The 11,892-nt window shown below is 38.0% G+C and overlaps 1 protein-coding gene across 1 annotated transcript in view; it reads left to right on the top strand.

The window, feature by feature from the left end:
• The window catches only part of LOC309493250 (C-type mannose receptor 2-like), a 104,946-nt gene extending 98,625 nt beyond the window's left edge, over window positions 1-6,321 (top strand). Inside the window, exons 4-5 of the mRNA XM_082162412.1 lie at window positions 5,312-5,662; window positions 5,827-6,321. Coding sequence (XP_082018538.1) covers window positions 5,312-5,662; window positions 5,827-6,194 — 719 coding nt within the window. The 3' untranslated portion in view covers window positions 6,195-6,321. The remainder of the gene's footprint in view (window positions 1-5,311; window positions 5,663-5,826) is intronic.
• The last annotated feature ends 5,571 nt before the right edge of the window (window positions 6,322-11,892 follow it).

The following is an 11,892-nucleotide window of genomic DNA, read 5'->3' on the forward strand; positions in this document are numbered from 1 at the left end:
ACTGAACTCTTCCAAGGGGAGGCTCTCTCTCTCTCTCTCTCTCTCTCTCTCTCTCTCTCTCTCTCTCTCTCTCTCTCGCTCTACTTCTCATAACATAGATAACATATAGGGTCATAGCCAATTGAACCTTTCTCTGCCTTATTGGGAAAGGAAATTATTTCTAATAGGAAAAGATCAATAATATTCATTATCATTATAATATTCAGATCATTATTCGTGACACTCATGTAGACACTGTAAGAGCTACAGCAAACACACACATACACACACACACAAAAAGAAAAAAAACACTGTATCACTCCAACACAGTAACCAACATCACAATAAAACAATACAATTACAAAAATGACAAACATTAAACTTAGTTACCTTATAACCCTCAAGTGTGATGCACAAAACTTAAATGGGGGGAGAAAACCATCATGCATTGTAAGCTGAGTCCTTCATGAAAGTGTGTGCACATACACATAGCGGAAACAGAGCGCGCTTTATACACCCATGTTGGTGCATGTTTTATCATAATAAACGTCCTTCATAATAACTATACAAATAAATCGGTACAGACCTTATAAATTCAAGTAAATTAGATCTCTACTTCCTGCTTAGCTACTGTTCGGACGCTCCTGCTTACTGCTCTGCACTTTGATCTATCGCTTTTATATTTTATCTCCAAATTTTAACTTCAGCAAATCAGCACAGTGCTAATTCGACATAGCTTGGCATCAACTTTAAAACTAGAAACTTTTGTGACTGGAAGATTACTACAAAAAAGCGGTTTTCCTATCCGACCAGCCTTCCACTGCCATCAGCTTACATTCCGGAGAAGGGAAAACACAGCTGCCTACATCCAAAAGGATAAGAAAGAAAATGCCTCTTCTAGAATCTACTTGATGCACAAACTGCCACAGACTTTTACAAAGGATTGCATTTCTTGAAACAAAGTTACTCACGGGACCACCAAACCAGACGGAGGACACAACAGAGCTTCGTCATGGACACCCTCAGCATTTAGCCAGTGAGTCCCATAAATCTAGTGCTCCTTGACAGGCCATACTGAGTGTAGAGAAACAAGCCGTAACTGATCGACATACAAATCGATGGCACAAACAGGGAGTGAGACCCAAAGGCACTCGAGACATCAGATTGTCACGAGCATCACATATTGCCGCAGTAGCATCCTCTACCCCAGATACAGCTCTGAGAAGAATTGCAAACACTGGTTTCCTACCACCGCCTATACATCTTGAGAACAGATTTGAAGTACTAATGAATGTAAATGAGGAATCCCCAAATGTGATGAATGTGATCGAACACAGACTGAATGGGCCAGTAGCTAACACTGATGCTAACTGGCGCTCAAGGTCGAGCAGACAGCAGCACTCAGCTCAGAGCTCAGCCGAGCCCAGGACTCTGATAGTGGGGGACTCCATAATCAGAAACATTAGCAGCAGGGACACAACTACATGCTGCCTTCCACAAGCAACAACTTCTGATATAAACAGGGAACTTCAGAACATTCTGATGAAACATAACACTGCAAATAGACTTATCATTCATGTGGGGAAGAATGATACTCAGAAAGAGCAGTCAGAACTCCTAAAGAGGGATTTTTGATGTAACTGTAATGAATTACAGTTTCCAATTAGTTGTATCCTGATTACGTAACGCTGTTACATGTATTCCGTTACTCCCCAACCCTGAGGCCCCGTTTCCACGAAGGGAAGACGCAGATATTTCCCTGCGGTTTGGCCTCTCATTTACACGAAAACCCAGTTTTTATCACAGAAAACGATTATTTCTAAAAACTCCGGCCAAAGTGGAGATTTCTGATAACGCCGGTTATGTGTTGCCGTGTCAGCTGGGAGAAACGGGTTTTAGGTTCTCAAACGTCACATTATGCGCCAGAAAATGCTTAACATCATGTGAGCGCCCAAGGAAGTCGCTTCGTTGTTGTTGTTGATTCTGAGGATTCTGATTGGCTTGCATGGCTTTATCCTTCTCCCTACACTGCCGCCCATAGATTTGGCATAGTTATGATGCCGCTCGATGGCGTATTTATGCGGGTTGATGTAAACCCCGGAGGGGGGAAATATTTGTTTCTCTAAATACCCGGCTAATGTGGCCTGACAGTAACATACCGTAGATTACAGTAAAGAACTGTCAAATTAACAGTAAATTACTGGCAACATTTTACCATTAATTTACAGGTAACTGCAATATTAGTTAATCCATTTTATAACATTTTCACAGCGTGAAATTTCTTTTTGCTTAACATTTTCCATTAAATATGACTGTCTCGTTTTCTTTTACACGCTCATGGCCAAAGTAAGTGTATTTTCATGGTTACAAACAATTAAAAATGGACATAGGGAGGAATGGGAAAACACGGCCATGTTTCACATTCAAATACTGGACAGTTTAAATGACACTCACAAGGGACGTTCCCATTAAGCACTTTACATGGCCAATGGTTGTATTATTTGATTTCTCTGATATTTTTGTCCACCCTTCAGCTCAGGCCCCAGGTATGTCATTATTTGTTATGTGCTTAAATGTTCCAATACAAAAAAAAAAAAAAAAAAAAAAACTTTAATGGTTATGTTTACAAATGTTGCATAGCTCACTACAACAATTAAAGATTATTGGTTGGTTAGTATTCGGTAATAGCAGAGAGAGCTAGAGACAAGGAAATAACTAAAAGCGAGAGACAGACGTTCTTGTTCATAAGCGGTTGATATAAGGTTTGCAGGTTATTATTATTATTTTTTCTATACTGGTGTGTTTCCCTCAATGTATTTTATTTTATCAAAACAAATCTTAAGGATATATTACATAACTAATGTCTAGTAGTTTGAAGGTGAAATTTACCTCATGGAAGTAGAGGTTTAAACAAAATAACAAAGGTTAAACAAGTGATGAACAGGATACAATTCTTGCAATTATTTTCTTGCAAGAAACCCATCTACTGAGTGGGAATATTTCTAAAATAAGAAGATGGCAGGGTCAGGTGTTGTCTGCTCCCTATACCACCCATGCTAAAAGGGTAATGCTATGAATTCATAAATCTGTCCCACTACAAATCAAAACTATAATTAAGGACCCTGATGGTAGATTATATCATAATTCAGGGTATGCTATTATTTGAAAATATAAATCTGATAAATGTGTATATGGCCCAAATGAAGATTACACTACATTTTATAATAATCTGTTTCTGACTGTCTCAAATCTCCCTGGGCTATACTTAGTAGGTGGCGACTTTAATTGTAGATTAGATCCAGTAAGCAATAGATCATCAGGCTCAGATAATACTAACATGAGGTCAAGGAAGACAATAAACAATTTTATTAAATATCTCTCTATACCGACGTGATGACTCCAATCTTCAACCAGATGAAACTGGATAATATTCTGACCTGTAACGCTGCCTGGATCATAATCATACACTGTTTGCTCGTTGGCTAGAGGAGAACTGGCCCCCGACTGATCCTGGGTTCTCCCAAGGTTTTTTTTCCCCCCATTCTGTCACTGATGGAGTTTTGGTTTTGGGGACATTTAATTTAATATTCAACAATAATATTAATCTGCTTTTAAGCCATGTGGTAGCTCAACTTGGAGAAGGCTCACTCTTTTAAATAAAGAGGGGTTTTGAGTTAAGGCTTTACTTCTATGCCTTCTTGTGGTTACTAATTGAGGAACAGTGTGTTTGCAACTCTCAATGTAGGCCATATATATTTCCTCAATAGTGTTTGTTTGGTGTGCTACCTGGAATCGATGCATTTACCACAGACTTTACACCAGCATCAAATTTTCTTTGGTTGGATTACCTTTGTGGATTATATATTTTCCTTTTTCAACTTTGCCTTTGAGGACAACTATTTTTGTCTGAGTGAGTTTTTGCTATGACGAGAAGATGGTCACAACTGAACTTGTCATGATCCTGGCTCTTCCTTTACTTTGTCTCCCCCCTCTGGTCACACATACACACACACACTCATATTACGCACACACATCGCTCTCATCCCCAGGTGTTCTCAATCATTACTTATTATCCTCATCATCAGTTCCACACCAGCTATCGCTTTCCCTAATTATCATTACTTCTTCTAGCCCTGTTTTTCCCGTCTCTTTGCCAGATTATTTCAGAAGCCATGAGTACGAATTCTCTGCTAAGCATCCTCTCCAGTTTTGTCTAAGTTTTGTCCTGTCCTGTCCTATACACGTAAGGGGATTGTTCTACCACTGTGAATTGCTACTAAGCTATGCTTGTTACAGAGCACCTGTGACTGCGCTCGTTTTCTGATCTCCTGGAGGTCCCGGAGTTGGCTGGCTTTCTCACGGTACCCTCTACTACCAGAGACGCTCCGCTGCCTAGACGGAGGATTTACGTTTATTTCCCGGCAGCTGTTTTACCGGAAGATTTTCGTTGTCAATTATTATACTGAAGATTTCTGTTCTTACCTCTGGACTTCTGACTCTGTTTATTAAAGACTGTATTGCTGCATATCGCTCTTGGGTCATCTTTCTCTCCACGCATTACAGAACTAACTTTGAACTGAACTTTTGAGCACAGACAATCTGATTGATTATCACTGGATTACAGGTTCCTTATATCCATTACACACACATTATTTATATTCCCATATTATCATTTTGTGTTTACATTTTATGGAATGAGCTAATATTGGAGGATTCATTGGCCCTGGTTTTGGGTCATTGTGGGGTATTGTTGCTTTCTGGTATTGTGTTTTGTATTTCATTTCAACTTTTCTTTTGGTAAATACATTTTGAACTGGTGTTTGGCAAATATATTTGTATGTGGTTCTCCCCAAATTGTTTGTGTTTCATTTTGTCTTTAATATCGGATGAGTGTTGCAGCACAATGCTAATGTTGGTAACCTGCTACAACAAGAACAAGCTCTGAGGGAGTAGGGTATAGCATCAGGAGTTTCTACATAGACCTGTGAAACACTCTCTACCTGATTTAGGTATCTTTAAAAGATCAGCTCTTTGTGTCTGAATCCAGTATTCTAGAGAAACATGTAGCAAAACATAATGGAGAAAAAATTTATTTGCAATAAACTTATCAGGAAAATTCCCTAATGTTACTTTATGGACAGCTTCATCAGCAAAATCATCATAAATATTTTGTGAATGTTTAATATATATAATACACTGTAGAAACAGTCTTTGGATGACACGTGTTTCTGATGCTTCCACCACTGCTCTTATTCACATGCAAACTATAAACTGACATAATAATGATGAACAAACTGATTCTTGAATCTGTTTCCATTTGTTTTTCCCAAAGCGAACGCAGGACTCGTCTTTGTCAATCAGATGAAGAACTGGAGAGACGCTCAGAGTTACTGCAGACAGAATCACACTGATCTGGTCAGTGTGAGGAACCAGAATGAGAGTCAACAGATTCAGAAGATCATCAATGATAATCACATATCTAATGATGTCTGGATCGGTCTGTTCAGAGTCAGAGACCCATGGCAGTGGTCAGATCAGAGTAACTCCTCATTCAGAGACTGGAATACTACTGAACCTGATATTATAGGAAAATGTAAAAACTGTACAGTGATCGGACCGAACGCTCTGAGACGATGGCATGCCGACGATTGCAACAAGCAACTTCCTTTTGTGTGTAATGAAGGTGAGCAGATCCTCACAAACACACACAATCCATCCATCACCTCCAGATATCTTAAAGTTCACGCTACATGTCTGACATGACAGATTCCTCCACAGTGTTTGTTCTGCATGTTGTTTTTGATCAGTCTCTCTCTAGTTTTTGCTTGTGGTTTGTTTTGTGTCCAGATAAACTGATTCTGATCACAGAGACTCTGACGTGGCCTGAAGCTCTGAGATACTGCAGACAGAATTATACGGATCTGGTCTCGGTTCATTCAGTCGAGATGCAGCGTCGTGTGATGAATGTGGTTAAACGTGCGTCTACTGAGGCGGTGTGGTTGGGTTTACGTCACTCCTGCACTGTGGGCCTCTGGTTCTGGGTGAGCGGAGAGACCGTGTGCTATCAGAACTGGGCTCCAGGGAACGGCACAGGAGACGAGGACTGTGAGTCTGGAGTGAGATCTGGAGCAGTTCAGTCTGGAGGAGATCAGTGCTGGATCAGCCGTCCTGAACACCACAAACTCAACTTCATCTGCAGCAGATCTGAGGAGTGAAGGATATGTTTGTGTTCTTTCATAACTGGCAAATCTTTTTTTTTTTTTTTAAACACTTCTTGTTTTCATCAGATAATATTCTTATATCAAAGTACACTGTAAAATCTCATTAGCAAAAAAAAAACAAAGCATGCAAACCGATTGCCTTGGATGCTTGCAATAAAATGAATGCTTAGTTAGAATAGTTCACATACACAAGAGTTCTAGTATATAAAAAGAACTGAGTGTACTTCATTATTTAGTTTAATAAAATTTTATTGTTGCCATTATTGTTTTGTATGCTGAATGTTGAAGTCTGTGTGTGACTCATGGTCAGTTACAAGATATTGTCCCAAATATAGATGGATTATATCAACACAAAGTTTTACAGGGGGTTTATGACCAACAAAAAGGAGCAACAATTTTTTTTTTTTAAAGATCATTAATTGATATTAAACACAGTCTGTGTGTGTATATATGTATATACATATGAAAATGTATGTAACTGAAGAGTATCTTATGTATAGCCACTTGAACATATTTGATCAGGGGGTGCTGGGGTAGAGTATTCTAAACAAAATACTAATATTAAACAGCCCAAACAAGATGAGGAACATACAAATGAATGAGGACAGAGTTATGTGAGAACGCTCAGAACTCATAATACATTTTAAAAACACAGCACAAAAATTTGCATCTTACCTTCTGATAGTTAGAATCACTGTTGGATTTTACAGTGTACAATGATAATTTCTGTAACTGAAGAGTATATTTTTAATATCAATATAACATATGTGCATCTAAAATACTAATGTGCACTATATATGTGTGTGTGTGTGTGTGTGTGTGTTTTAAAGAGCCCATGAAATCAAAATGAGTTTTAATCTGTGGCTTTAAGCTACATTTACTGTACATTTCAAATTAGCAGTTGTTATCTTCTGGAAATATCTTCAACACAGACTGTTCAATAGCCACAGCCGTATCACCCTGTAGCCCAAGACTGGTTGTCCACTGAAGCTCAGCAGGGTTGAGTCTGGTCAGTCTCTGGATGGGAGACTCCTGGGTAAGCCAGGCTTCTGCTGGAGAAGTGTTAGTGAGGCCAGTAGGGGGCGCTGCTCATCCTGGGGTCTGTGTGGGTCCTATATATTATAAAGCCCCAGTGTAGTGATGGGGACACTATACAATAACAAACACTATCCTTAAGGAGAGACGTTAAACCGAGGTCCTGACTCTCTGTGGTCATCAAAAATCCCATGGCACTTCTCGTAAAGAGTAGGTGTGTAACCCCAGTGTCCTGGAGCCAAAGACCTTCCATTGGCCCTTATCAATCATGGCCTCCTAATAATTCTCATCCACTGAACTAGCTCTGTTCCTCTCTATCCTCTCCAGCTGGTGTGTGTGTGTGTGTGAGAGAGAGAGCACAAGTGGATGCTACACACTGGTGGTGGTAAAAAACAACAACAACAACAACAATATATAAATATCATGGTTTTGTGTAAATCATAGTATGAGATAGACAAAAAGCGCACTGACAAGGTTAAATATCTTTGAATTGCCCATAATGCATTATTATTATTATTATTATTATTTGTTATTTATGAGCCTGAGGGAAACATAAAGGAGATTTAAGCCACTTGCCTGTGAATGAAAAGTTTTGCATATAAAATAAAGAAATAAAAACATATTCAAGAGATAATGATTTGGGGTTTTCGTAATAAAACTCTTTAAGGATAAAACTGTGGGTTACACTAGATGGGTCAAAAATACAAGAAATTAAATCAACCCAAAATACTAAAGCCTTCTACAATTACAACATACATGGGCAGCGGTTTCTTCACCAAGACCATAAAATGAGCAAGTTTCATCAATAACAAGATATTTACAGATAGATGAATTAAACCTGTCGCTCACATCTTTTAAGTTGTTGCACTTGTGATAATGCCGTCAGTCACATGATAACGTTAACATGGCGGAGTCTGGATCACTTTCATACTTCATGCTTTCAGGTTATATAGTGCCTACTCTTTTAGCCTTATTGAGTACCAGTGAGTATGTGGTTTTGAACGCAGCCATTGTAATGCATTAACAGTAGAATACTAAAGAGATCAAAAATATTATAATGTATGTAAAAATTGAGACACACTTAGACATCAACACTCATACAAATCTCAATAATGGTAAAAAAAAAAAAAAAAAAAAAGTAAACAGTAAAAGTTTCAGCTGCATAAATTATCTGTGCTGCAATGCATGCTGGGAGTCATGAGTGAGTTCTGTATGCTGGCATAAAGAGTCACCATTGTTGCGTTTCATACGCTGATTATTGATGTCTGTGAGTGTGTAAATAACACTGTATTTATTAACTTCTTAATCACAACATAGTTACATAATTTTTTTGCATATCTGATAATCACGTCAGTGCTGGATGTCACTCCATATTATCACATGGTCAGTGGTATGATATTTAAAAGTATTAATGATAAAACACACTTCTGATCAGTCAATTAGACTTCAGATGTGAACAGTGAATAAGAGCACTTCATAAATGTCCCCACTAAATAATAATAATAATGCTGGTTAGCCCAGATGAAACGAACACTGCGCAGTGCGCACACACTAGTGTTAAATGTGACATTGAATCAGTGTTGGAGTTAATGTGATAATTAAGTGATTAACTGAGTGATGATTGAACATTATTGAAGATATCTGCTGTTAATAAATAATGAAAACATTTGAACATAAAACATTGCAATAGAAAAATATTAGACTACATCAATGAGGCTTTGCATGATCATAAGACGTTAAGCTCATTTTCTAGACAGCGTTCAGGCGATAGCTCTGTGTTCAGAGCAACAACATGTTGCGGAGCTTCAAACATTCTGAGATTGAATCTCAGCTCTACCATATTCATAATTTTGTCTCGTTTATTTGTCAAAAATAAAAACTTTTGAAATGTTCATTTATTGATTCGTAACACTTTTCGGAGATTTGTTGTGTTTGATTTGATTTGTTGTGTTTTTCTGTCATTTTTATTAAAGCAGCGCTCAGTAAGACTGGCTGTTTTCTCGCAGGTTTCTCTCTCGAGCTCCCCCTACAGTTTCGGAGTATATATATATTATGAGAAAACTGTCGTAAACTCGTTGTCAACACTCACCCCTCCCATCTCGCTCAGGCCATGTGCATTTGTTTTCAGAGAAGCCGGCGAACAAACGGAGCCATGTCAACTGAAGTATGTATGATTCTCAGAAGAATATCATATAAATGTTGAGATAGTGTATATTTGTATAGTGTTGCCAAACGTAATCAGTAACATTATGGCGAAAAACAATACTATAAGAAATATTCCGCTATTTATTTCTATTTAAGTTTGAACTATAGCTATAGACACTTAGATTATACATTATCAAAATAAATGTTACGTTACATTCTTTTATAATTTTGACGGTGATCCGAGTTGTCCATCATAACGATTGACCAAACGAAGTCAAACACGTAGCCTAGTTTGTTTATTTATTTTGCAAGAATACGTGTATGGTATAAGGCTATAATTTATTCGTTCATACCGTTTGGTTTGAAATTTCATAATAAGTTGTATTGCTAGCTAGCATCCTAACATGCTAGATCTGTGAACATGCAACATATACTAATTCTGAGGCAGGCGGCAAGCTAAACTAAAGCATAATTTGAAGAATTTCATATCGATTTATAGGCGATCTCAGTAACACAAATAAAACCTGATAGAGGAACGGACAAAACACTACAGAAAACAAACACGTTTGTTTACTACTGAAAATGCTAACATCTAAGTTACAGTAGCGTACTAGTAAGCCCGTAACAGACAGCGACCATAATAAAAACCTAAACAGACAATAACAAACATCCTGAGGTCACAATTACAAGAAATACAAACATTAAACACAGTTTATTCTAAAGATACAAGTGCAACAGCAAGAAGGGCAGGTCAGCATCGGTTTTGCAGGCTTCGGTTTCTTTCAGTTCTCTCCATTCTGAAAAAGCCGGTCCAATATTAACTCTAGTCTGACTTCACGCTCGGTCAGTCTCCCGTTTCCTCTTTCTTTGGTCCTCTGACAAAGATTTCCTAGCTTTCTGCTTCTTTTTTACATGTTCAGCCATTATGAAAACTTGAAGAACTCAATATCTAGCGTTACCTTGTTCTTATAGCTAGCCGGATACTGGATGGATGAGGGCGTGTACGTGTGCAGTGCCGTAAAGCAATTCGTTACCTCGCGAGACCTGATATCACACGATACTTCCTAACACTGAGGCCGGCGGCCCGCCGGCCCAAAGTTGCAAGGGTGGTTTTGCGGCTCACAGGCACCAGGGGGGTGCGAGACGACCACCATTCAACCCGAAATCAGTAATATAACCATTACAATGACTCCAAAGCTGTTCGGTTAAGGTAAAAAAGTTACTTAGTTCACCTTTAATAGGCGTTTAGACGATATAACATTTAACCGATGTTGGCGACAGCGTTTATGTTTTACCGTTCTTGATGCTTATGTATCTGTTTATTAAAGTCAAGTGTTTTGTTTAATTATCAATGGCACATTACAACATAAATTTGCTACATTCCAGTAGAGCCGCTGCACAGACGACAAAACTGATGAAGGAAGATTGTCAGCCGATCGCACCAGAAAATGAAGATGATGAAGTTTGTCTTTAATCTGCTAAATTATTGTTTTGTGAATCATTCACGAAATTGAGATGACTGACAGTGATACCCGGCCATAGCAACAAAAGAACATTTTCAAAACAGATCCATACATTGAACAAATCAGAAAAAGACAAAAATAACAAACTAACTAAATAGTATTGCTTTCAATATAAAAACCAATGAAAATGTAAAAGAACACTAAAATTAATTAAGTTTGAAACCCCATTGCACATTTCAAGGATTAAATAAAGTGTCGGGACAGTTTTTTAAAACAGGGTTGCATCGAGTTTAGAGGTTTTTTTTTTCCCTTTGCAATGCAAAATAAGAAATACAGAATCTTATTCTTGTGACATTTTAAATTGGTATTGCCAAAGAAATTGCAGCTAAATTAAACAATTAAAATGTGCTGTTGCTTATGTTTAGCTGTGTTTCTTTTCCGCCTCCCACTGGACATTTAAGGTACTGCACTATGTTTATATAGTTTACTTTCGATTTCCCTCAGAGAACGCAGTCAAGAACAACGGGCACGCAATTTCTATCGGCTATTGATTCCATCATTTAAACCTTGGAAATATATGTCTGTAAGTGCAATATTTTTCACTAATTAGTGATTTAAAGTGTTTAAGAATTTTTAGAACAGAGATTATTGCCAGAGGTGTCAAAAGTATTCACATTCATTACTCAGGTAGAAGTATAGATACTAGGGTTTAAAAAGACTTCTGTAGAAGTTGAAGTATCAACACAAGCTTTTTACTCAAGTAAAAGTATATTATTAATTATTGCAAAACTAAAAGTATAAAAGTAATAAAAAAAAAGTCTCTCTCTCTCTCGCGCGATTTGCCCCGATTTCTCCCTCGCTCACCTGACGCGATTTGCCTCCATTTGTCCCTCGCTTACCAGACGCGATTTGCCCCGATTTCTCCCTCGCTTACCGCATCTAGGTTTCCTTCGGATGACTTTTGGCGCTGCGTACAAACAAATGTGACTACAGCCTCTCACAAGTTAGAAAGACACCACAACGCCAATCAGTTTAGCGATGTGTATTCA

This window comes from Leuciscus leuciscus (genome assembly GCF_965113295.1).
Source record: "Leuciscus leuciscus genome assembly, chromosome: 2".
In the NCBI taxonomy this organism is placed as follows: domain Eukaryota; kingdom Metazoa; phylum Chordata; class Actinopteri; order Cypriniformes; family Leuciscidae; genus Leuciscus; species Leuciscus leuciscus.